We start from the raw sequence: 27,697 nt of genomic DNA, 5'->3' as shown, positions 1-27,697 counted from the left end.
TGTGTCAGATGGCTCAGCAAACCTGAATGTTTTCGGCATGTGAAGAGTGTGAAGAGTAAAAGCACAGCTGCGTCTGTATTAACAAGTACAGCAGGCTGCCACTTTTACAGCTGTTTGTGACAGTTTCACTTCTTGGCTAAAGATAGAAGTGTTTTTTCGTTTCTTTTTGCGGCAGCTTAAGACGGTGAAGACAAGTACCACTCTTATTTTTGTCGAGTTTTGTGCACGTTAGTATGACGACGATGTTATTCCAACCCGAAGCTAGAAATTGTACACAAATCCAAACCCCTATTTATAAATAAATCATGACATAACAGCCTTGGTTGCAGGCTAACCTTAAAATGCTACATATTCACAATCACCAGTAAAATTCCTGGTTCCAACACGAAGCCATAGTGTTTGTTAGCACAGATTGTATTTCTTCCTGAAACATGGTGTTAATGATGCTGTAATGCCAGTGCAATAAGTTGCATACAAAATAAACACCAGCTTTTTTTCCTTTATATGGCTTTAGGGGAAAAAGTCCAAATCTTGGATTCTTAAAGTCTCAATATCTTTTAAATGCTCTTACAGGAGCAGTTTGATCCCTGGGCTGCCTGTGGGGCAAATTGCGACAAGCGTTCTCTCTACCTCGTCTGACCCCACCCCCTTTCATTTCTCTTCATAATTTGTGAATAAAGAAAAACAGCATGAGAAAGGCTTGAATGCTAAATGCATTGCAGTAAAGGTTGCCATCAGGTTTTTTTACTCACATTCACGGTCAAGGTCATCCAGAGACTATAGCGGGAAATGAAGGCCACGAGGCTGGAATACACCCTGAACGAGATTCCGGTCCTTTTCATGACACGGTGAACATACACAATTTCACACTCGTTCACTTTACAGTAGGCAACCTACTTCCTGGCACAGAAGTACCTCCAGTGTGTATTCCTGCCTCGTGCCCCACATTTCCACTATAAGCACTGGATCCTTCATGACTCATGAATGAGAATTAGGTGAAAACCAGAGGATCAGCAGAACATCTTTCCAAAAGTCTTTACAGAGAGTAACCTAACGTCAGGAACCCTGAAGCTGTTAGGAAGCAATGCTACAACATCCTGCACACTGTGGATGAAATGGCCTCCATTGATTTATATTATCCTAAGAAGAAGAAGAAGCCTTTATTCATCACGTAGTCATTTCAAAACACAGAGAAATCCTTTTTTGCACATGTCCCAGCTTATGAATTTGGAGTCAGAGGGCAAGATCAGCTACGATACATCCGCCCTGAAGCAGAAGAGCCTTGTTTAAGGGCCCAGCAGTGACAGATAACTGATTGAGAACTGCGTTAAAACCTGACTGTAGCTGAGAGCCGAAGGAGCTAAACTGGCTGTGCGCTCTTGAGGGAAGGGTGACGTACTCTCTCTGCCATGTCAATCACAGCAAAACTAGCCAATCCTGGGTGTCTGTAAGCTCATGAGGAAGACAGCACTTTCCTCTGAGTGTGTTACATTAGCAAAGGCTTGAAAAGATGCAGTTGGTGTCTCATGTGTTAGCCTTTGCACTCTCCGTTTGGTACCCAGTGACCAAACTGAGAAGAAAATAGAGGGAAAAAATGTAAATGAATTTACAGAGTGGCTTTTAAAGTTTGATTATGGCTTTGTACCTTCTCTGATTGAAGTTGTCTTTTTAGGAATTTGATGAGCAACTTCAAGACTCTTAATGAATGCCAGCATTGCAAAAAAGAATTGTTGCCGTGAACTAATCTGTTAAAGGGTCAAGACTTGACAGAATCTAAGAATCCAAGTTTCAAAGAATGTTAGCACTTCTTACGGATATTATGATTGGTTTCGTTTATTAATTAACGCTAAAAGCGATTGTTTAGCGACCTTGCTGTTATTTAGCCCTCACGTAAAAATAGTATGAATTGGCCTTGCTGAGATATATCTTTATAAAGTCTGCTATCGTTGAATATGTTAGTAGATCAATGCTCAACACCAGTGTTAGAGGTGTAGTATGCTGAGATACACATGGAATCAAAACAACGGCTTGTTTAGGAGGCAGTGATCGAAAATTGCGTTGCTACCCTGGTTACTATAAAGAACCCTGATTTTGAGTATTGACTCTCTCCATGCCCACCATTCTGTCACCAGGTTTTACTTGTTTTGGATCTGCTTAAGAGGAAAGATTTTTTTTTACCAAGAACCCAGCGCCAACCCAGCGAACGTAAACAGCGAGGAAATCTGCGTGATTTAATAGCTTTTACTGAGGCTACATGCCAGATTGAGCTTGGTGTAGTCGGATGCATGAGCACGGAGAGAGCACATTAGTACACCGTGATGTCCTTTTTTAAAGGGATTAATACGTGGCAGTATAAGATTGTAGACTTCGCATCGTATGTGCTGTGTGTGCCTATAAAACACCGGTGTTTGAACAGTCATATTCAACATCACTGTCCCTTGGCATGGCTGAAAGTAAAGTAAAAAAAAATTTTTTTTGTTTGTCTTTGAATGCATCAATACATGCGGCACAACGTAGAGATTACAGGTCTTACAATTGGGCAGTAACAACTTAAAAAAAAGTGGGTACAATCCCAAATGGCTTTTTTTACTAAGATCCATTTAAGTATTATAAGTACTCCATCCAAGTATTAAATGTAGAAAGAGTAAAAACGATGTACCGCTCCGAGTGTCAGGTTACAAAAAAACAAAAAACAAAAATCAACATACCTGAGACATTTTTTGCATGTGCAGTAGACATTAACGCTGGTCCACTACTTTCTCTGGGCGCTTCATCGACATTATGACCTTCTGTTATAGTAGAAAACATCCTCGCTTCAAAAGCAAAGGACCGACCAGTGGCAGTGATTAAGGTTTCTAGTGTCGATCGAACGCTCAGATCTTGGCTACAAACACATCAATTATGTCTCGGAAAGATCGATGAAAACAACATAAAAACCAATCCTATAAAACACTGTGGCAGTGAGGGGCTATAGACATGATGCGACAAGACAAAATGTCCAATCATTTTCCCGGAAACACCACAATTCTCCAAAATAAATAAATAAATAAATCAAAAACTAAAATCAAAAACATTTTGATACACAGCACGTACAGAAATTTTCTTTTTGTTCAAATGATAATATTGCACTTTGTGCATAATTAGTTGTCAAGATCAAGATTCAATTGGTTTACTTTTTCCTCACTAACAGAGCAGGGCTGAAAGTCTGCTGTCAAGTAGCGCTACTCTTTTTTTCTTATAAAATAAATTACAAAATTCCAGCCACATTCCTTTAAAGCATGCATGTATCCAAGCCTATAAATATCATTTATAACTCCAATTCAAGAATGAAGTTGCATATTACAGTACTTCGGTGAGGGATATATATGTATATATAGATAGATATAAATCTATATTTCCACTCCCCAGGCATATTAACCTCTTTTCTTAATGCAAATGCCCCAAACCTCTTAACATCACTCCACTTTACAGTACTGAAGTGTTTCCCAAAATCAGGCCTTCTGCAAACCTCCAAGTAGTGGAAGTTTATTTCTTCTCTCTACTAGTTTGACTACATATTCTTTTGCTAAAGAGTCTGGTGATTATTTTACAGTCTGGCGACATTATTTTACAGACACTACACTCTATTGTGGCATTTGGCAGACGCCCTTATCCAGAGTGACTTACAATTTATCTCAGATTTATTATAACTGAGGGTTAAGGGCCTTGCTCAGGTGACCAGCAGCGTGGTGGACCTGGGATTTGAACTCATGACCTTCCAATCAGTAGTCCAACCTCTTAACCACTAAGCTACCACACCCCCCAGCACTATCATTTCCTCTAGACATAGGCCAGGGGTATTAGAAATACTGTATCCCGTAATAGTCCATTTGCATAAAATTCCTTGCTTACTAAAGCCCAGATATGCAAGTAACTGTCACATTATGATGCTTAACCTTGCTTCATATTTCTTTTCTGGCTAAAAATAAGACGATTTTAATGTGAAGACATAAACTCGTGTCTCCATCCAAATTTCTGTCGACATTTATTTCAAATTGCCTTAAATACCCTAAACCCAAGGACGATCCTGCTTTAACAGACAAGAAAGACAAGCATCCAGATTTTTTTACTGGCACCCTGCTGGGAGTGAAGTGTTCAAATGGCTTAATTTCATTAAATGCAGACTTACGAGCGCTTTTATATGATTAACACTTTATATGGAAAAAGTACTTCAATCCTGACCCATAATTGGGTGTTGATGTGTTGGCATCTTTAGACTTCATCCAATCTGCACTAGCATAAGGGCATGTATGATTTCCTACAACTCAACAAAGCCCTGGATAAGAGCGACTGCCAATATGATAAACAAAAAAGTCAATCATTGTCTGGCTTCGGCCATATTTTCAGAAGCTCAGGGAAAGAGAGGGAGAGAGAGCAGAGATCTGGACCATCTGGTGGTTCCTGAAGACCAGATTAGGGGAAACACCTCAAGAATGAAAGTACACAGAACATCAATACACAAGCCAAAAGAAAGGGGAGAAAAAAATAGTACCGTATTTGCATAAATTCTGCTTTTCTTTTTGTATTTAAAACACTCATAAAGGTAGTAGAAGAAGAGACCGAGGAGAGGTATTGGCTTTAATCACAATCAGCTGAAGAAAAGCTCACTTAGGGAAGCAGCTGGTTAGACTTTAATGCTTTTCTCATAATAGCCCAATTACTGGTAGGTTGGTTGGTTGCTGATGGCATGTCTGGCTGGAAGTGTAACGTCCTTCAATTACGGGCATAAAGGAATGAAAGAGAACAATAAAGTCAATAAGGTGCTCGGAATAGACAGTAAGGTTAGCTGCCCTGCGTTTTCTCACCTGTTGTTCTGATGAAGAAGGAACAGTAATTCTTGGCTTTAAATAATTGGTCTGTTTCTTTTCCGCATCATTTAACAGAAAAGAGCTTGTTTTTTTCCAGCTTTTACTAAAATGTGAGTCAAATTCGCTTCAAATCTGTCATCATGCAAGAAAAGAAATCTACTTTTCATTGTATTGATTCTCAACCAATTCTGGTTTAACGGCTGCAGGAGAAACAGGAAGCCTTTTTAATCACATTTATTTCAGTAGTTTAATTAAAGTAGGTCGTGCACCTCGACCTTCTCCAGGCTGCAGATCACGAGCTGAAACATGAGCAGAGTTATGGCTGGATCGCAGCTTTTGTTGCTCCAAACCTAAACAGATTTTTTCAAAGAAGCTTGTGTATTTGACACACCAGAAAAAGAACATGTGACTGTCTGTCTCTCGTTCTTTTTTTTTTTTTTTTTCCCTCTGACTTTCTCCTGGCAGTTTTCCGTCAGTCTGTGGTTTGTCTCCACGCCTTCGCTATAGCTCTCACTATCTGTGGAGTCCATGCTCAAGCACTTATGCTCGAGTGTTGATAATATAGACCTAATTGTGCCTCATTGAAATATTGGCTCTGAGTGTGTGTGTGTGGGTGTGTGCATGGATATGGGACACCTTGTTTTAACCTAAGGGAATGGCTCAGACCACACACACACACACACACACACACACACATATATATATATATATATATATATATATATATATATATATATAGAAAGACATTAAATGTACTCAGTTCTACGTAAGGACACTAAAACATGATCTTGAGTATTGTCATTCCATTCCATCTTTATCTCCACTAAAGGCTAAGAAGTCTCTTTAGAGCAGTCGAGCTTGTGCGTGTCACTTCTTATAGACGTAACCCTCAAGGCTGCCTCCATGTCCTCTACGCTCTTGTCTCTTTGGCTAGTGAACTAAACGAAATCTTGCTGTAAGAGCATTTTCAGCAGACCCCTTCCCAGAGTGAGTTTCTCTCTCTCTCTCTCTCTCTCTCTTAGCCGCTCTCTCTCCCCCGTCTCTCTCTGATAAACAAGGTGCAACGTGTACATGCATGATTCCTCTCTTTCTTTTCTTGTAAAAGGCATGCAGTTCAAAACACGCCACGGACGGACAAAAGCTAATCGTCAGATAAGAAAAGCTCCCTCACAACAAAACAAACACATTTCGTCTGCACAACAGGGTGTGCTTTGTAAACATGCCTTTTTCAACGTCATACCTTTACAATATCTCCCCCCCCCTCCCCTTTTTTTTTGTAGAAATGAAGTTTCGGAAAGAAAAAAACTTCCATTTGTATATAGTAAATCTCAGAATAACTTTATGATGAAAAGCTTTACTTTATCTCCGGATAAAGCTAACTCATTCTACGTTTATGATGATTTGGTAACTAAATATCGAATTATATATTTATATAGATATAGCTGTAAAAGTCATTTAAAATCATGGCACTAAATAGTATCATAAAGTATAATATAATAAGCTTCTTTTTTTTTTTTTACTCTTTTCTTTGTGCACTTTTCTCTTCTCATTCTCTTCTTTATGATATGATATGTAGGGATAAAAGACTGAAACAGAGAGAAAGAACATCCTGGTGTAGGACGCTGTGATATAAAGGTGCCATCATGTAGTTTACATGAAGTAGACTGGGAGAGAAGAAAAGGAGCGAAGAAGCAAATATCTGCTAAATATCTGTTTAGACACCCCCATTGTTTTCTTTAGCATGACTCACTGACAAAACCGAGCATAAACAGTCATTTTCTTCCATGACTATGATCCAGCGCAGGAACGACGCTCTCCTGCTTTCTCGTGCAATTTATTATTTTTTTTCCCCTACAAAGTAGTTAAAAGGTGATCCAAGACATTGTCGTTCCTGTATGTGGAAGTCTGTCACCTTTCCCTGACGGCTCTTCCGCTCTTCTGTCCTCTCCCAGCCCTCGTATTTATCCTTGAGACTCTCCAGAAACAGAATCTCTCCCCATCGTCTTTCTCATGCAACATCACAACACTATCTAACACATGGGAATGGAGTGGTTGGTGGAAATGGGGTGTGGTTTGGTAAGGCTACTCCTTATCCGTTACTATCAAACCTTCAACCCCCTGACTTTGTTTGAAAGCTCAAACGTAAGCCGACTCGCTGGACTGGGTCCTGCCCAGGTTAGGAGGCTGTGACAGGTGAGCCATGTCCTTCTTCCGGATCTCACAGATAGACTTGCGCCGTGCCTGGACACCCCGTATGGCCGTCTTGATCTTCCTCCAGCCCAGGTGGTTGAGCTCGGCCAGGTTGAGCACCACGCAGATCCCGCTCACGGCGAACATAAACACCAGGAAGACTGTCTTCTCGGTGGGGCGCGAAACATAGCACTCCACTTCTTTTAGGCATGGATAGCGATCACACTCAAAAATGGCTGGTACGCTGAAGCCATACAAGAAGTACTGGCCTGCCAGGAAGCCGATCTCCAAGGCGTTTCGGAACACCACCTGGATGACGTAGAATCGAGAAATACCTTCTTGTCGACGTACTTTGGAGCTCTTGCTGTGGGTGATACCACGTGCTACATTAGGGATCTCTTTGACCTCTAGGCAGTCAGGTTCATCTTTGCCACCGCCGCTGTCTGGGTGCTGCACCAGGATGCCGTTGACGTTACGGACTTTCCGAGTGCCTTCCCGGGTGTAGTCCTTTTCCATGATCGGGTAGAGGAAGGAATAGCGGCGATCGCGCTGTTTCGCTGACTGGTGCACGGAGTAGGTGATGAAGCATAGACTCGGTGTGCACACCAGGATGATCTGAAAGACCCAGTAGCGGATGTGCGAGATGGGGAAGGCCTTGTCGTAGCAGGCCTGGTTGCACCCGGGCTGAAGGGTGTTGCACAGGAACATTGTCTGCTCGTCCTCGTACACCGTCTCTCCCACTATGGCTACAATGAGGATCCGGAAGATCACCACCACCGTCAGTAGAATCCTGTAGAAGCAAAAAAAAAAAAAAAAAGGGACGGGTGGGAAAAACATATTAGAAAAGCGTATGAAAGCAAAAAGAGGCTTCCGCTGACGTAAATCTTTTCACTCACATGCTAATTAGCCATATTTGTGCTATGCAAATGAGTCTTTTTCCCGCTTATGCTTTTCATGGCCGTCTCTGCTCGTTCAATGAAGTAGCCTATTTTGAAAGTGAGGGCTGACGTAGCCACGCACTCAGCCACTAATTATAGCAGCGCCTTCCGTGCCATTAAACCCTGTTTATACGGGTAACCTTCATCAGCGAATTTCAGAGCAGATGTTTCGTTTCATTTACGCATGATCGCAAACAGTTCTTACCCTCTGTAGCAACGTGGATGTAGCACAACTTGATAAGTGCATAAATATCTCTGGACATGGTGTTTAGACATAAGCTGTTTAATGTGTATATGAATTGTTAGTTTGTATACTGTTATATATTATATCTGTTATATATAATACATTACATAATTAATCAAATAAAATCAAGTAGTACGTGGGCAGTGTACAGTGTAGAGATACGGTACGATCACGACTGGCGAGTTATTAAGTGCGGTGCTTTCCGATGTTAAACAGTGAGTGATGTGTGGTGTCCAGTTAGTCCTGATTGTGTAATAGTCTGACAGCCTGGGGGAAGAATCTGTCCTTCAGTCGACTTAGTTTAGGCATGTTGATACAAAACAAGGCAAAAATGATCTTTTCAATGGTGTATAATATGAATGAATATTGAATTGCAATATTCAGGTGCAGCTGGTATAAATAAGCTAGCAGGCATCCACATTGGATTTTTTATGTTATTGTCTTACGATTCCCATCTTTCCGGAATCAAGCACAACAGCACCACCAGTGGTCATAAGAAATATAAAAATACACAGAATCGTATGACCTAGCGACGCAACGTTTCTTTCTAGCCCAGACTATTGTTTCATCCTGCCCTAATAACAAGCTTTTCTCCTTTTCCTGTTCCAAAAAATAGATTTCCTTTTGTTGTGCTCATGATCAGCATTGACGTTCTTTGTCATGTCCACACTCCACAATGGCTCATGTGAAAGTAGATACTCAGAAATGTATAGATTTTCTTCAGTCTTTCTGTGTTTAATCATCTACTAAGCGCAATATGTGCATAGAAAAGAAACAGATGCAGTTTTTTTCATCACACAAATGTTTATAGGTTCCAAGTGAATGGTGATATCAAACCCATTTCTGCTCTCTGAGTGCTTGTTCATAAGCATCAAAAAATGTGAAGGTGTTATCTTCAACCACTAAAATCCTGTGTTAGTTTATCATCAGAGGTAAAAACGTCTCACACTGAAAGCAGACTTGCGATAATTCATTTGTTTATACTGATTGAAAATGTCTTACAAGATTTCCATTTAGCTGGCAGAATAATAAAACGCCTGTGTACTGATTAAAAAAAAGGGTTTTTGGAGGAGAAACTGAAATGATTTTAACGTGTTTGATATTTGGAGGAAACACGACATGAAGCCAGTAGAGCTTTAATGTCTTTTTGATGGTGTGCGTAATAGTTGATTCTACATCATTCAATGAAACCTGAACTAAAACGTTACATCCCTCAATCCTAATAGCTTCATTGGCAAGCTCTTGATAAAAAGTATTTATCAAGCCCTAAATCTAATATCAGGAGCAGCCATGGCTGTACAACATAAATTGTACGGCAAGTTCATTTTATTTAGATTATTAAAAATGGGAGCCATCTGCCCTTTCGCCATATGTGTGAAGGTGTTTAATAAATATTATAATTCATTTGGACAGCACTCTTGCTTTCTAATCCAAATCATAATGGATTTGCATTCCAGCTGTGTGGTCAAAGAGGACAAGGAATAATCTGCACCAAATCACATACAGAGGCACAGCAATGTCCAGCTTCCAGGTTTGTGTGTGTGGGGGTCAATCGCTTCTTGAAATTTGGATTCTGGCCAAGCTGAAAAAGGTTTCTTGTTTGTTGGTAGACACTTGAGGAATGTGACTTCCAGTATACTGGAATCGAGTAGAGTTTTTTTTTTGAAATGCAAAAGGGGAAAGCAATAATGAAAGGGAAATTATTTATAAGGTATTTATGCAGGGATGGACCAAACACACACACACACACACACACTTGTGCTCACAGGGGAGATTAAACAATGAAATGAAATGGAAAACAAAATCTCATCAGAAAATGAATTATATAATATGTCCACAAGCAAACATTTAATCTGTACTGGAGCCAGTAAAGAGATTCTTGCATTAGTAGTGTGTTTTAATGCCATCCAGTAGCTTTAGATTATCCATTGTCCCAACCCCCACCTACTCTTAGCTTTTCATGAGTGCCCGCCCCCCCCACCACCACCATTATATCAAGTGTGTGATCATTTTTTAGCATGCCCAATAAAAAAAACGAAGCCATGTTAAACACTCAGTGTATACCGTGAATCTTTAATAATTATTTATATTATACATTCTACATGACTGGCTATATTTCTAAGTCATTAATAGTCAAGAACTAAATAAGTGACGACACAGAAATCAATCCATCCACTGAAAGCACTTTTTGGCGTTAAATTGCTGCGGAAGTTTTGCACGCTGTTGCAGTAGATTGCAGAAAATCTGCCAAGTGACATCATGATTTATTTTATTCACTGACTGTAGTGTGTGCGGGAGAAAGAGAGTAACGACGCCAGTCACCCTGTAGCCACTTAGTCAAGAGAAGAGAGGCAATAAGAGCGCAGTAGAGAGGGAGAATGGGGCGGAGGGTGGGGGGTGGTAGGATAAAGGAGTTACCCACAACTCCATCCTCTTTTGCACCCATCTCTCTGCGCCTGTTGCCACGGCAACAGCACAGGGCAGAAAGAGAGCAGGAGAACAAGAGAGGGAGGTCGGCATGAGCCGGAGCAGTTACTGTATGAGATAACGACTGGCTGTTGAAGGACCTGCTGCTTTTTCACCCACCAGCTGCCTGAAATGGTGGTAGATGAGAATTTGCACACCTGATATTGACTTATTTATATCCATCGATGCCTTCCCGGAAAGCACACAGGCTTTAAGACAATCGCCGGCACCCCCTTATGTGCAGCCACCCATGAAATTAAATTCTGTTCAGTGTAATTACCCGCCATGTCTCAAAGGCAATGGGCTACTAAATAGAAAAGGAAAGATAAAAGAAAAATGTACACAGTTCGTATATGTTTAAACAGGAGCGCACAACACTAATAGGGTTGGATTTACCGGCTCAAAAAGCTGTAGCCTGGGGTGTTCATGGTCAAGCTGTAGGTGCCATGTCAGCATTTGTGATTTTCTTAATTTGTTTATTTCACAGTACACTTTTGTATGGTGGTTGGTAAGTACAAAACAACAAAAAAATGTAGAAAATGCAAAAGCATAACAACAGCAATGCCAAAAAAAAAACCCAAAAAATATGACAAGAAATCAAAAACACAACAGCGAATCAGAATAGAAATGGTTGGTCCTTATTGAACAACACACACTCGTTGCTGAATGGACATGGTACATGACTATGACAAGGGGAAAACATTGTTATCCAAGTTACTTAGATATTACATCCAGCCATCCATATTCTGTACCTACACAAGGTTCCAGGTAACCTGGAGTCTATCCCAGGGGACTTGGGGCACATCTCAGGGCACAATCACACACACACACACACACACACTATGGACAATTTTGAGATGGCAATCAGCCTTTAAACTGGAGGAGGAAACTGGGGTACCTGGAGGAAACGCCTGAAGCGCATTCAAACTCCACATATGCAGGGTGGAGGTGGGACTCAAACCCTCAACCCTGGAGGAAATATCGTGCTATCCTCTAAACTACCATGCCTCCCTATGTTATAACAGAAGAGGAAAAATCCTTTCATCTGATTCCTTACCAGCTTCCTTCAGGCTGGTTCCTCAGGGTTCATGTTAACGCTGTGAAACATTGCCAGCATACTTAAAATAACTTTAGCATCAGTAGATTTGGGTTTTTTAAGCTCATTGACCCTATGAAATATTCTCCAGCTCTTAAATTTTCCTGATTTTGATTAACCTGGCTTCCTTTTGGGCTAGTTCCTCAGGGTTCATGTTAATGCTGTGAAACATTGCCAACATATTGAATATAACTTTAGCATCAGTAGATTTGGGGTTTTTAGGCTCATTGTCCCTATGAAATTTTCTCCAGCTCTTAAATTTTGGAGTGCGTTTGTGGGAATTTGCTCTAGAGCATTAGAGAGATCAGGGACTGGGGTTCAGGCGTTGCTCCAGTTCATCCTAAAAGCATTCAGTGGGATTGAGGTGGTGCCAGTGAAAGTCTGGAGAAGAACTGTGGCAGGTCTTTCCAAGATGTTCAAGATCCAAGATGTTCCAAATAACTTCAAATGTTTAAACTTAAACATAAAATTCAAGTTATAAGAAATGACTCTGATGCTCATGTAGTACACAGCTATAGCTATAGCAATATAGTACACAGTTTTTGAATAATTTACAATTATTCAAAATTGCATTATTCAATATCACCCATATGAGTCTGGTTCCTCTCAAGGTTTCTTCCTTGTGTCATCCCAGGGCCTTTTTCTGACCACCATCATCTCTTGCTTGCTCATTATGGATATATTTATACATTTATATTTGTATTCTGTCCCTGGTGGTCCAGCACTAGGATCCCACCCTCTCATTGCTGCTGCCTGGGTTTGATTCCTAGGCTAGGGAACCAACGTAGACACTCAGGAGTTAACTCTTATTGCTGGTCCCAAGCCTGGATAAAAATGGGAGGGTTGTGTCAGGAAAGGCATCTGGCATAAAACCTGGGACAAAATTAAATATGAGGATTGGATGATCTGCTGTGATGACCCTGAACAGGGAGCAGTCGAAAGAACAACATATTTATATTCTAAATTTATATATTTCTGTAAAGCTGATTTGTGAAAATGTCCACTGTTGAAAGCGCTATATAACTAAATATAGAATTGAATTGCATTGAATATTCAGATTATTACTGTTTTCTTTAACTGCAATCTCAGGGAAAATCTATTTTCCTTTACGACTATGAAAGCTTGTTCAACATTGTGAATATTCCCTTTACATTATAATACATTTACAGCATTTTGATGAAGGGTCTCCGGTTCCATCCTGAGCTCAGGTGTGAAGTTTCAAAGTCACTGTGAGGTTCCTCTGGGGTTGCCAGTTTCCTCCCAGCTCCCAACTACATGCCAGTAGGTAGATAAGACTAATGACCTGGTATACATTCAGGTTGTGTCCCTCTTGGGGAAAGGCTCTGTATCCACCCTGACCAGGAATGAGTGGATCATTTTGATGCTTGATCAGAATAATTCATTGTGGCACAATTCCTCCTTTTTCTTTTCTGTTTTTGTTTGCTCTGTTGTTGTTTCTATTTGGGATACCAATGCAAAAGCTGGTAATTAAATGCAAAGATAGCATAATGTACCCATGGATATTTCCTCCGGGGATTACTGTTACTTTTCACCCTGCCAATAAATACTAAGGAATAATGAAATAATTCTTAAATCAGCTCAAAAAGCAGTTCCTTTGGCTGCAGGGTTGACGTTCTAAATCAGAAAACCTTTTTGTCTTTTCTTCTTCATCGTATTTCACTGAAGGATATTAAGCAAACCCCGGTGCCCCTGTTGTTCATCTGCTTGAATAATTGACTTTTATGCCTTCATAGTGTGCTACACAGATTCCCAGCCCCTGGCACTGAACCCTTTTGTCGTTGTTTTTCGGATATGACTTTGGAACAAGCCCCAGGACAGTGGAAGGTTAACCGTAATCCCATTTAATCCACCCCAGATCTGACATGCCGGTCTGATAAGGGTCGTGCAATAACAATTCCAACCTACAAGCTTTAATGTACTTAACCACCTTTATTAAGAGTTAAGAAATATGAAATGTTATTGCAGTTATTGTGGTCTCTAGAAAGAAACGTGTCCTGTTATGTCATCTGGCATGATCGTTCTACAGATCTCCAAATCATTCAATGTAGTATTGCTTATGGAATTGGAAATGTTATTAATCTGAAGAGAAATTCTGTTGATATTTACACAGGGGGATTTGTGCATTCACATTCAGGTTAAGTCAAGTTCCAGTGCACCAAATGATTTTTCTTTAGCTGCTAGTCCAAGTGTTTAAATATACAAGAAGCGAGACAGAAAAGAAATAGGGATAGGAAACAATATAGGAACCGAAACATACATATAAAGATACAAGTAATACAATATAACATAAAAGTATGCCAAATTAAACCAACAGACTAATTATATATGAATAAAAAGATGGCAAGCTTTGGAATAATCCTCTAATTTGAAGCCATTCATAGTAAGCAATATGAGGCAGCTATAAAATTCAGCATATCCTATTATTTTGCATTTCATTTATTTTCTAATATCCTGCTCAAGAGTTAATTATGTTCACAACTTAATGAAGCTACGAGATATTATGAAATTGTAACGTGTTAATACATATTTTTTTGTGGACTGAAGTAAATAATGGCGACAGTTAGATAATAAACTGACTACATAACCTCATATGCATAAAAATTCACTTCTTCACAATGTCTCTGATTTCTTTGGAGGTCCTCACACTATTAATGAAAGAACAGTCATATTGCTGTATTTAATACTGGCCTCAAATGGCATTCCATAGTTCTATTTATAGCATTAAACATAAACTCCAGCGGGACACATTGTGGTTCTCTCAGTGGATCCGGAGCCGATGTCTTGCCCAAAGTCTACAATTCACTTTTTACTTGAATTCAATATTATTTATGAATGTGCTTTTAATGCTGAACATTGTCACAAAGCAGCTTTACAGAAATATACATACTGTATAGTCAGAATATAAATTATATATTTCAAAATTTATCCAAAATGAGCAAGCCAGAGATGATGTTGGCAAGGGAAAAAATCTTTTTGTCATGTGCCTTTAGGAGCACATTAGGAATCTGTATACAGTGAAATTCTTATGCTACAGTTCGACTCTCCTACTCCGAAACAAAAGAGCATGCAAGGATATTCACATTCTCTAAGCAAGCGAAAATAATAGTAAATAACTGTAAACAATGTATGCAGACAAAAAGCGACATAATGAGAGATATTGCACATGCAAGTACTCATTTCTATTCATTTATTCTAAGCAACTTAACATTATAAGCATTGTAGTCTACATTATATGAAAGATTTTACACACAAATGGTACCAGGACAGTCAGAGTCTGGTATCGAACCATCAGTCTAGACTAAAGTGTATGTGCATACAAATAAATCCGAACTGAATTTAGCTGTTGCTGGCATCTCTAATGAGTTTGGGAATAAAAAGAACACTGCATTTTGTGTTTGTGCGGATACCGGCGTGTAATTCATTTTATGGCAGATTCCTTGAGCTTTTTGAGCAATTGTGTGTGTGTGTGTGTGTGTGAATGTGTGAATCTGCGAGGCTGATTATTAAATTTTACAGAACACTACCAGATGCCTCTTGGCCACAGATTAGTTGCTTGGTTTTGATACACAGATACATACTTGGTTGTACATAGCGAATTGTGTTGGCACAACGTGTGTGTGTGTGTGTGTCTTTGTGTGTCTGTGCAAACAGGAGGATAATTGTTTAATGCCATGTAAATGTGTGTGTATGTGCTAGTCTGTGAAAAGCGTGAGGAGTCTCCTGATATAGGACTTTCTGGTTTTGCTACTGAGTGTTGGCTTGATTTTTACTGGCTTTAAATATAGCTGCTCTCTCTCTCTCTCTTTCTCTCTCTCTCTCTCTCTCTCTCTCTCTGTGTGTATTCATGTATGGCTGACCATCTGGCTGCTGAAGTGTTGTGTATCTCCGTGCATATGAATCACTCGTGAGAGGTCGTGTTGGTGGTGTTAAACGCCTGTGTGTGCGAGTTTGTGTTTGTTTTCTGCTTGTGCCTTCCAATGGAGGCGATCATCTGTGTATGACAATGCATCTCTCTCTCTCTCTCTGTCTCTCTATCTCTCACACACACACACACACACACAATAAGGTTTCTTTTTTCAGTCATTTGTATAAAATTACATTTTTGTTTATAAAGAGAACTATTGTGTTTAGTCTAACACATTCTAAAGGGTGTCTTTGAGAGTTAATAGTCTGTTTAATCCAATAGCTTTCACACATTTCCTCACTTTGGCTCATGTATACAGCTACAGTGACAGCCTATAACTCACACACACACACACACACATTTTATAGAACTAGGGCAAAACAGAGCCTTATTACATAGGGAATAAAACACTTTTATTACTGTTTGTCTACAATAAAGAGTTATAGGAAAATAATCATCAGGGTGAGGTGATGTGGCCCACAGGAAGTCTTTTCCCATAACAACATGTTCTGAAGCGTTTTGTTCCTCTTATGTGACAGCGATTGCAAAATTCTGACGCTTCGGTTTTTTCATCACTTAATAGTTACATTAAATGTTGTCTCTTGAGGCTAATTATCAATTTTATGTTGTAGCAACAATAGACAACCGTTCCCTTAGCAGCATGTGAAATGTGAAAGAGCAAAGCTGTCTGTTCTGAAGAATTTCCCATGATATTACAACCTGTTATGATCAATAACTGGATTGAACTATTTTGGATTCCTCAGTGCCTTAAAGCAACTTTTCAGAATAATTGGCTCGTGTGTATTGTTATGAATTTGCGTAAATGTGACTTTTGACATCACTGTAAGCTTCAAGAGACTGGTGTTTGTAGCACTACTGAGCAATAGCACTGCAGAATCTTCCAGAATCTTCTTGCAGCTCTGACCATCATATCTGGAAAAATGGCTGAGAGATACCTTCAGTAAAGGAAGACCTACAGTAATAGACAGAGCTAGGGTTTAATGAATAAATATTAGCAGTTAATGGCGATGACCCACGGTAGACTCACAAATAAAATTCCTATTCACTGTATTATATTTTTCTCTGCGGGGAGAAATGGCGGCTTAGTGGTTTGCCTCACATGTCAGGTTTGAGGTATGATTCCTGCCTCCACCATGTGTAAAGTTTAAATATTGTCCCTGGTATTTAGGGGTTTCCTCTAGGTACCTTGGTTTCCTTCCTCCCCAGTCCAAATACATGTGTTTTAGACTTTGTCATTTGTAAATTGTCTATAGTGTGTGAATGAGTGTGTGAGCGATTGTTGCATGTTGGCATCTTGACCAGTCCCCTAATAATGGATATTTACCTAGTAATATAATGTCAAGAGTGAATTACTGGAGCTTGAATTGGTTTAAAGAAGGCACTGATGTATAACATGATTAGCCAGTGATAATTGTACTGATACGTTGTACTGGTTCATGTGAGCACTAGTTATATTGATCCCCAGTGATGCAATGCCCATGTAACAGAGATAATGTTTTAATAAAATCATGAAAATAGCATGGACATTGTCCGACAATTCAATTTTGATATTTTTTGTCAATATCCATCCATCCAGCCATTTTCTGGAATAAAAATATTGCACGACTGAACTCTGAGAGAAGCCGTGTATGATCACTGTCGTCTTAGTGACTCCCTGAAATAAAGATAAGTACACTTATCCACCACGTCTTCCAATTAGGAGATGATCGAGCTGTAAAATTCTTTGTGCAAATGGCTCCTGACGTTTTTCGAGTCACATTAAAGACCCACACAGAAACTTAGCTCTGTTACACAGACCCTGATAATCTGGTAATAATCCAGCTAAATCAGAATGGGTAATATGTAGACTCCATCTGAGTAGCGTTTAAATGTGATTGAACGAGGCGGACAATCTGTGTAATAAACCAATGAACAGAAGAATAATAGCTATGAATAATCATAGCTAGCTTGTGTCTAGCAGAATCTGCCTTGAGACACAATGTATCTAAGGGGTTGTGCTTATGTTACAGATTTTATTATATTTAACGTGAGCCTCATACTAATATTTTGAGGCAGATGAGACACGCAAGTGATTTCTGTAACATCGGATTTTCATTTAATGAGCAATTCAGCACAGATTTAACAAGAATGCAGCTCATAACGTCTGTGGAAAAAGTAGGAACTTTAATAAAATATGGATTTCTTGCACAGTTGCTTTCCAAAACAGGTCCCTTCAAGATGAGTAAAGACCATGTAAAGACGGATAATGTGCATTTAAGATTATTTTTTCTAACCTCCAGCACCTTTGTTCCTGAATATCAAGCAAATTTGTAATGCTCCGCGACTTTACCGAGCTCGCCACCTTTCTCTGTCCGTTCTATAATCACACTTAGACGAGGGTTTGCTGTGGAATCAGGTAAAACAACCGCAATTAAAAAACCTGAATACGCTAACAGCACTCTGAGGTGAGAGGTGGCGAACCCGGTGATTAGCTACTAGCAAAATTAGCAACTAATGTAGGCTAGCATGAAATATTATAAGTATCACTGCACAAACAGCCGAAATAACATGATTTATCTGATGTGGTAATGAATACATGTAGCAATTAAGGCTAACAAGCAAGGCTGAGGTTAGATTTAGACATTTTCTTTTCTTCACAAGGACTCATTATGTAATAAGGAAAGCCAGCTTGAGGCAGTGGTAAAGAAATGGTTTGACCCTTTGTTGGGGTGTTTAAAAATGGCCAAATCTGACAAGAAAAACATATTTTTTTTTATCTTTTCTTCTAAAACTATTGAACACAGTGATAGTTTTAATGACAACCTTTCTTTAGTTTCTACGTCAACCTGACACACCAAAAATTAGATATAATTTAGTCCATACAAGTTGTAGTGATTCACGGTACTGTCTAAGCTCACCAAAGCCGCTAGTTATCTGAAGCAAATGCTAGACGATGTGGAGAGCGCTCGGCTAGTGTGTGTAGCTGTGTGCATTTATAACCTCGGTAAACCTGACACACACTCTCAGTCCCTATTAGAGTTTGGCCTCAGTGTGCACTCTCAATAAAAGACTAACAAGATCTGGTCTAACAAGGAGGCGCAAAAGCTCATTTCACTTACTCTCACTTTAAAAGCTTGATTTTTCCCCCCACTTTCTTATTTAAAACCTCACGTGTGAATGTGAAGTTTTAGCATACTTAAAAGTAGTATGTACATATTCCTTATGATTATTTCTTGACGTCTTCAGGCAACAGTATTTATAATCTAAGCTCTGTATTATTCAATCTTTCAGAGATGAGATTACTTTTTTATAAGACGGGACAACCTCAGCCTTTTTGGGTGCCATTTGTTCCCATTATAGTTACATGTAAAAAAAAAACAAAAAAGAAAAAGAAAAGAAAAAAGCAGTCTCCTCCAAAAATATTGGAACAGCAATGCCCATTCCATTACTTTTACAACATTTTAAAGACATTTGAAATTGAAATATTAATGAGATGATAAATGAAAATATCAGTTTTCGTTTTACATCTAGATAGGTTTAAATTTTAGAACATGGCACCCTTTGCTTGAAAGCTCCTCTTGTTCCTGTCAAAAGTATTGGAACACATGCCTGACAAGTGTTTCTTGTTACCATTATTTTGATTTTTAAAACTTAAAAACTCTGAATTATTACTCTTGGTTTGAGCCCTAACAAGTATTTGTTCCAAAAAACAAAGTAACCCCCTGTGGAAAAAGATCACAAGATCTAATATTTACTGTATGGACATAAAGTATTACATATTATAAAGGATGGTAAAACCTCAAACTGCATTTTTGCCTGTCCCGGCCCACTATAACTATACTTTATCTTGACATGTAATCCTAAAATACTAAAATCATATTATTTTTCCATCCATCCATTGTCTATACCCGCTTTATTCCTAATTAGGGTCATGGGGATCTGCTGGAGCCTATCCCAGCACACATTGGGGAAAAGGCAGGGGTACACCCTGGACAGGTCTCCAGTCCATCACAGGGCCACATATAGACAGACAACCACACACACTCACTCCTGGGCAATTTAGAATTCAACCTAATGTACATGTTTTTGGACTGTGGGAGGAAACCGGAGTACCTGGAGTAAACCCCACAGGCACGGGGAGAACATGCAAACTCCACACAGAAAGGCCCCTATATTATTTTTCCACTGTAGTTGATATATCAAGAATTCTTCTTCAATAAATCATCAATTATAGATTAATGTACATTTAATTCTCTCACACTGTTCTCATGTTCACAAATTGTACGAAACATTTGGAATATTTGGTCCAAGACACATTTCAGTGTAGTCATTTTAGCTCTTTATTTCTCTTTATTTTTGTGATATTAACTGGCACAGTCATTATGAATGTAATACCCTGTTACCCAGATTATAAATATAGATACAGATAAAAGGTTAATTAATGAAATTGGTTTGTAACTAAATCATTAGAATGTTCTTAATGGCCTCAGGCTGTTAGCATAAGCTAGTCATCTGCATTTTGCATATGTTTGTTCCAAAAATATCCCCTCAACCCTTTTTTTTTACATATTCAACCATTAGCAAATTGTATGAGATGGAATTTGTAATGTCTAAATGTTTTATTAGATTTAATTTACTAGATTTTCCCAGTGTTGGAATGGTGGATAAAGCCACAGGTTTTGTTATATTTATATGAACAGGTTCTGTTGTATTTTCAAGATTTAACATTCATGCCCTCGACCTCTGTGCAGAGATTTCAACTTAGACGACCCTGTAAGCAGTGAAGGATGAAACAGAGTAAGACAGATGTAAAGGGAAAGAAAGGAAAGTAAAAGGAATATCTGTGATCCTCAGAAAAAAAATGCACGAGCACGTAAAGACATGTACCTATGAGATTATAGCTAAAAAAAAAACAATTAATGAATGGATAATCATACGAATGGATGGATGGATGGGTGGGTGGATGGGTGGATGGAAGGATGGGTGGATGGATGGAAGGATGGGTGGATGGATGGAATGAAGGATGGGTGGATGGATGGAAGGATGGATGAAAGCATAAATTCTAATCACATGGCATTTGCTTTAATACATTCCAGTAGACGCTCCATCGATCTTACTGTATCACGGGAACTGCATGTAGAGTTCAGGGAAACTGTTACTACAGTTTTTAAAGATCCAGGTATAAAAGAAATTTCTCATTTTTGTTCAGCACTTGGATAAACCTCCATTCCTTTGTTTTTATAGTTTATTTTTTAAGCCATATTGGCTGTTCACTAACGACCAGGGAGGGTACATAATATGAATTCCAATTATTAATGTCTCTAGACGTGTAGCTAGCCTCCAGTCTGATGACCTTCCTTTAGCTATATTATTGACATAATTGCAAGCTATTAGAAATAAAATGCAGGAGAAACTGCTCTGTCTTTTGTTAAGAGTAGCTGAAAAAAATCCTGGTTGTAACCAAATACTAATAAAATATATAGATTAATAGATAATGTGTTTGAAATGGTTACAAATAGGAGTAGCACTATTCATTTTAAAAAAAAAATGAAGGTTTCATCTTGTTGAGACTAGAGGTGTGCATTGGTTTGAACCACGCCCACTTTTGGTTTTGAATCCAAATACAGGTACAAATATTTGGTCCCTGGTGGTCCAGAGGCAGGACCATCAGGTCCTCTTATCGCCACGACACAGGTTTGATTTCCAGGCAGGGAACCAACCCAGCCAATGAGGGGTTAATTCTGAGTGCTGGTTCCAAGCTTGGATAAAAATGGGAGGGTTGTTTTACGAAGGGTGTCCAGCGTAAAACCTGTGCCAAATCAAATGTCAGTCGAAGGATGACAACAATAACAGATAGGAATATGTGGAGCACTAAAAAGATACAGGTACACTCATTCTTCATTCGTTTTAGGTAATGCATTCATTTCATACATACAGATCTATGGAAAAGATTTATTCAGCGCCCTGCTAGCTGACGTCTCACAGAATCCAATTGCCAAGAAACCCACTGAACTGCTATGAAATGTACGTTGGAGAAAAAAATGGTTCTATTGATCTACCACTGCCTAATGCACTGACCCCAATCAGGTAAAGAAGAAAAAGGAAATCTGATGCGAGTGTTTCCTCCTGTCGCCTGAAAAATGGCACAAATGCTTTTTAGAAAATGGCCTCCTTAGGGGATCATCAGTGCATTAAAGATGAGCTATTCATTACGGACAGGTTAGCATTGTTTGAAAGGCTTGGATCTCATCGGCGATGGCTAATGGATATATTAAGCTTTCTTTAAATAAACATGAAATCTTGAAGGCTGATCTCCATTTTAGGTTTCAGTAAAAGACCTACTGCTAGACTCCATTACAGAAACTTCAACTCCATTTACACACAAAAGAATTAAACCGTTTTAAGTTCCAAGTGCTTGGTATCTGCTGTTTCAAAAAATATAAACCTATAAAACCATTACCCTCTTAGAGAAATCCCTTATTCGTATCATTAAACTTGATTAAATAGAACAGTATTGTCTGGATTCTTGTACAAATTCAGAATGGAAATAAATGTGTACATTAAAATAACAACTGTAAATTATTCCTCATGCATTTGTATTTACATCGTTTACCAATTCATATTTTAAGCCTGCTCTTCTTTCCTTAAAATGGCAAAAAACAAGGTTGAATTCATTTCTTTCCAGAGAAAACCCTTTTCTCTCTCTCTCTCTCTCTCTCTCTCTCTCGCTCTCTCTTTGTTATTTTTAAGGAAGCTGACTAGATTCAGCCTTGCATTTCCTATTATAGACATAAACCTTCTTCGGTTTTCCTCCTGAACCAAACCGACTGTTGCAAATCTCACCAGCACAGTCAGAGTCATAATCCTATGCCATGGGATAATAGTGTTTTCGAATAATCAAGTATTTCATAGATATGTCTCATCCCAGTCGATTTGCAAATGAAAATGTCACCTGAAAGATTTGCAGTTTGCAAAAATACCCAGTTTAAAAACCCACAAAAAAAAACATCCTCGGCAGACGGCAAAATGAATGAAAGCAAGACGCTATAAAAAGACGCATTGCTAATTATAGTCGCAGGATTGTAATCACGACTGTGCTGGCGCTAGTGATCACAGGATGCTGACTGCTTGCACTAAGGTGCAACTGAACGGTTCTGCATGTAGAATAATGAATGAGAGACGAGTGTGCAGTGGGATCGTTCTCGACCCAGAAGTGTATCCTGAGCAACGGTTTGAGCTTGCTGTGCAAATCAGTGTCATGGTCGCAACAAGAGTCTTCTTGAAGGATGAAATGAGGCAATGTAAAGGATTGGATGCGCAAAGGATGGGCTGGAGATCGATGTTTCGCTAAGCAATGAGAAAGCAAAGCATGCACGATTTGTTTTATTGTTATGTTCCTTCAATTAACAGAGAGGCAACGGATTGCTTACAGGTGACTTTATCGACAGCATCAGTATTAATAGCCTGGTGTATTAAAGGTGCAATAAACAATATTTTATTTCTTGATAGTACAAGAAAAATTTGTAACATGATAAAAAAAAATAGATGACCTCAGTGCTAGAAAGGTTTGGATCCTGAAGGTTTGGACAAACGTCATTAGTTATTTTAGAGATTTAGAGATAATAAATTACTCCATCACGCTTGTCCATGATGGAGTAATTTGTTACTGGTGAAGGGATGGACACATTGCTTCTGGACATGTATAAAGATGACCTGTATAAAGCTTTGAATTATGTGGATAGCCAACTTTACATAAAAACTCAGGGAGATATGTGTTTTTCTTGAGTCGGAAACGCTCTCATAAAACATTATCAGATGAATTGTGTGCGTTTCCAGTGTTAAAACTTGGTTTTCATGCAGCTGAATATCCAGGTGAAAGTCAGGACAGTCATGATCGTCATTGCTTACGCTAACTCTAATCAGCATGAGCCAATGTAGGGTCTGGGGGCGGAGCTTTGTGTTGAATCTGATTCAAATCTTACTTACAGTCTAACTAGCAATAAACTACTACAATGAACTGTCACTGTTTGAATATTATAAATACTATAAATCTGTGTTATAAATGCAGGTTGTACAGTATATGTACACTGATGTTTTCAGAAAACTTGTATATATGTTAACCTTGGAAAAAAAATGGAAAAAAAATCACAAACATTTTAACAGGGGAAGCTGTGTTTCGATCCTGACAGGCGCTGGCAATGTGATGTGTTTATGTGGATAAAAGTCGTGAAAGCATACGAATAATGTAAAAAGCTCGTTTGAAAATAAAACAAATGTTAAAAAAAAATTGTATGTGAACGTAAATAAATAATGTAAACATCACATTTTTCAAAATAAGCGTAAAAATCTCTTGTGAAAATAAACGAGTCTCGTTGAAATCGCGTGTGAAAATAAATGAATAATGTAAAAATCGCATTAAAAAAATTAAACGGTAAAAATCACATGCGAAAATAAATGACGGGCAAGTAAAAAAAAAAAAAAGAAAAGAAAAGAAATAATATAAAGAGCTTATGAAAATGAGCGATTTTTTTCCCTAAATGTGTAAAATCAATATATATCTTAGCTGTAAAAAAAATAAAATAAATAAATAAATAAAAAATCAGGTGATTATGGTTTTTTGCATACAGATTGGGTTGCATTCACTGTTTTTACTAGAAGATTCCACTTTTAACTTATTTACCACTCTGATTGATTCAAGCGCAGTTATGATATAATTTCACTCACACAGAGTGTTTTCTAACTAATTTACCCACAGGTTTAAGTGAAACATTTGAGTGATATTCGTGTCTCATTTCCAGTCTCATTCTTTCTATACACTGCTTGTATATAAATGACTAGCTAGTCAAATCACTATCCTTTGCTATCCGTTAGCGACTGTGTGCTTGACAACCATATTTTCCCAGTTGCTTAGCAACAGTGTTCTCATGACTTTAATTATTTGAAAGACAAGTGATGGCCTTCCAATGTCGAAAGCCCGAATTCAATTCTGTTCAAGTTCAATTCGAGCCTTAGATAATTTCATACAATTGACCACTGAATATTTAAAAACGATGTGCCATGGCATACAGCTAAGCCTGTTTTTTTTTTTTTTATTAGGAGTGTGTTGTTGCTTAGTAACCATATTCCTATGCTGTGTGATTGACCGGCTTCTTTATCATGCCGGTATTATAGAATTTGAAGCCAATAGAAATCGTCTGTCACTGAGATAATGATTTCTTGTATTTCTCGGGATGATTCCTCGGCTCAATCCTAAATCTTAGATCCTTCATCAAGCATGTGGTCCGACATGCCTTCAGTTCCTCACTTCCTACCTGGAATTACTTCCTGTTTATTGTTTTAATAGAGAAAACTTTCATTTTATAGTTATATACAACCTCTTTTTAAATACGTATAGAAACATTATGGGAAAAAATAAAGTGCGTAGCTGAGATCACTGGTGCTTCTGGTGAGCAAGTACATGCACTTAGCTTGCTTTGCTTTGAGCCTAGATTGTAGCATGCAAACCAAACCTAGTCCAAAGTTCTGTGTATGAATTGTATAGTGGGCTGTTTAATTTCTACCATTTGTTATTGAAACAAAACTGTCGCAGATACAAACTTCAAGCAGGACAAGTGAATTACTGGTTGCTAGTTGGAATGTATGCTAAACAACGTAATTGACATTTAGCTTCAGATTAGATATTTGCCCAGTGCAAGGCACTCACTGTTCTCTTTCCATGCAAGTCATACTAAACATAGGGAACAAGTAACAAGGGAAAAATGCCTTTACAATAGGTAAGAAACTGACTATGTATCTATCCATTCACCCATCCATCTCCTGTACCCACACAAGGGCACAGGAAACCTGGAGCTTATCCCAGGTCACAATTGGGGTAACACCTTTGATAGGGTTGCCAGTCCCTCACAGAGCACACTGCAGACTATTTAGAAATACCAATCAACCTACAATATATGTCTTCCAGAATATCCAGAGGAAACCCCCAAAGCACTGGAGGTACTTTAAAGCTCCATGCATACAGGGTGTCAAATCAAACCCCTGAAAGGCAAAAGTCACAATCTGCCCAAAGAAAGCAGAATATCAGAAAATACCTGATGGTATTATTGCTAATGACTAAAAATAGTATTTGTAGAATTTATGTTTTAATGTTACACTTTATTAGATTTCATGTGCCGTTTATTTATATAGTTTTACATTTAAATGGTAGGTTTGTTGTGATTTCAAAGGAAATCATGATGTCATTTTAGCTGTGGTTGATATAGATACTTTCAAATGTCAGCTTTCATATTTTTTTATATTATTATTATTAATATTAATATTATATGTATTATATAATATTACAAAAATAAATGTATTAATATATTATTATTATTTAAATTAATATTAATTATAATATTATGGTTTGCATTTTTTGTTACAGCTGGCATATTATCTGCATATAATAATGATAATAATAATAATAATAATAATAATAATAATAATAATAATAATAATAATAATAATAATTATTATTATTATTATTATTATTATTATTTATTTATTTATTTATTTACTGTTATAATGAAATATTCCTCCTTAAGTGTGTATGTGTATAAATAATTGCAGTGTGGAATTTTTTGGGAATGTACAACTCTGTTACAGGCATATAAATAATTTTAGATATTTAGATGAAGAAATAAAAATGAACCCAATGTAGAATGAGGTGTTTGTGATTCGTAATAGATGTCACCTGAGGTCTTGATGTATTTGACGCCATTTAAACATTGAGCCAGCTATAGTGTGTGTGTCCCCTATAGGATTATCTCAAAGCCCCACCAGCATATGATCACTCAGCACGTCACTCTCTCTGCCATAAGCCACTCTAACAGACCAACGTCTACAACAGAAATGCACAGTGTATGAGCTGTTTTATTTCATCGCCATTTTAAATGTTGATTCACTAACCATAGGTCATAGGTGAGGCTGCAGTGGGGCTCTCACCTAAGCTGAGTACAGGAAATGTATGCGTACAACTGTTTAGCAAATTTTCGCCATGTAAAATTGATTCATATGATAGAGAGCAATATTCAATATGTCCACATTTTTCCTCAGTGCCTTTGTGAATCCATTTTCCTTCATGGCTTGAAAGGAACAAAAGGTTTCAATGGAAATGGTCTCTTTCTCTTATGTGACTAACACATTCCTCACACTGGGAAGCAAATGGTTTTAGTGCAAACACAAAGAGGTGTTCTTACCTCCCAATCATAGTCGAGTGCTGTTGAACAGCAGCCTCTAGGAGGCGTTCGAGGATGGTCCACTCCCCCATGGCTGGATACTGGAGGCATCCACTGACTACTACGTACTGCCTCGACGCTCCTCAGAGCTCCTCAGGATCCACGAGACTCGTTCTCTCTTTCTCTCTGTGTGTCTCTCTGAGAGTTGAGTTGAGCAGCAACAGGAGGAAGTGAAAAAGAGAAGGACCTACTATGAGGTCTTCTTGAAGGAGAGCTTCTGAAATCCCATGATGAGAGAGTATGTGATGAAAGCGTGAACCGAAGCTTCACTTCACTTCACTCCACGCTGACCCTGGATGCCCCTGCACTTTACGCTCACCCTGGCTCAAGACTTACTCTAAAACACACTCGTCCTTACTTTCATCTTTCATAATCCACCAGTAGGGCATCACGCAATCTCCGTCAGTCACGATGCCTCACACGAACACACGCCGTGTATTAGTTACTCCACGTTTATCTTCTTTCCTGCCTTTAGACGTGTCTGTCCAGTTCTGGAGATTTCGCTGCTACATTTGCGTCTTTCTTCCTTTCTCCCATCCTTCCATCTCTTTTTCTTTTTCAGCCCTTCATTCTTTTTTCTTTTCCTTCCTCTCTGTACCGCTCCCTCTGACCCTTCTGTCACTACGAGTCTCTCCTCCAGCGCTCTCAAGGCTTCTGCTTTCCTCTCTCTACCCCTCCTTCTTGCGTTCTCTGCTTGCTTTGGCACTGTCACAGTGAGTGA

At 38.6% G+C, this 27,697-nt stretch overlaps 1 protein-coding gene across 1 annotated transcript; it reads right to left on the bottom strand.

Annotated features, from left to right (window-relative positions):
• On the bottom strand, positions 1–27,697 carry LOC131370760 (gap junction delta-2 protein). The gene is made up of 2 exons (XM_058418217.1): positions 26,938–27,697; positions 1–7,827 (listed from the first exon to the last, which is right to left on the bottom strand). Exons 1-2 carry the CDS (start codon positions 27,006–27,008, stop codon positions 6,984–6,986), a joined length of 915 nt encoding a protein of 304 aa, XP_058274200.1. The 5' UTR covers positions 27,009–27,697; the 3' UTR covers positions 1–6,983.

Source organism: Hemibagrus wyckioides, linkage group LG20 (assembly GCF_019097595.1).
Source record: "Hemibagrus wyckioides isolate EC202008001 linkage group LG20, SWU_Hwy_1.0, whole genome shotgun sequence".
Classification (NCBI taxonomy): Eukaryota; Metazoa; Chordata; class Actinopteri; order Siluriformes; family Bagridae; genus Hemibagrus; species Hemibagrus wyckioides.
Note: the sequence above shows the minus strand (reverse complement) of the source record. Positions and strands in the feature narration are given on the sequence as shown.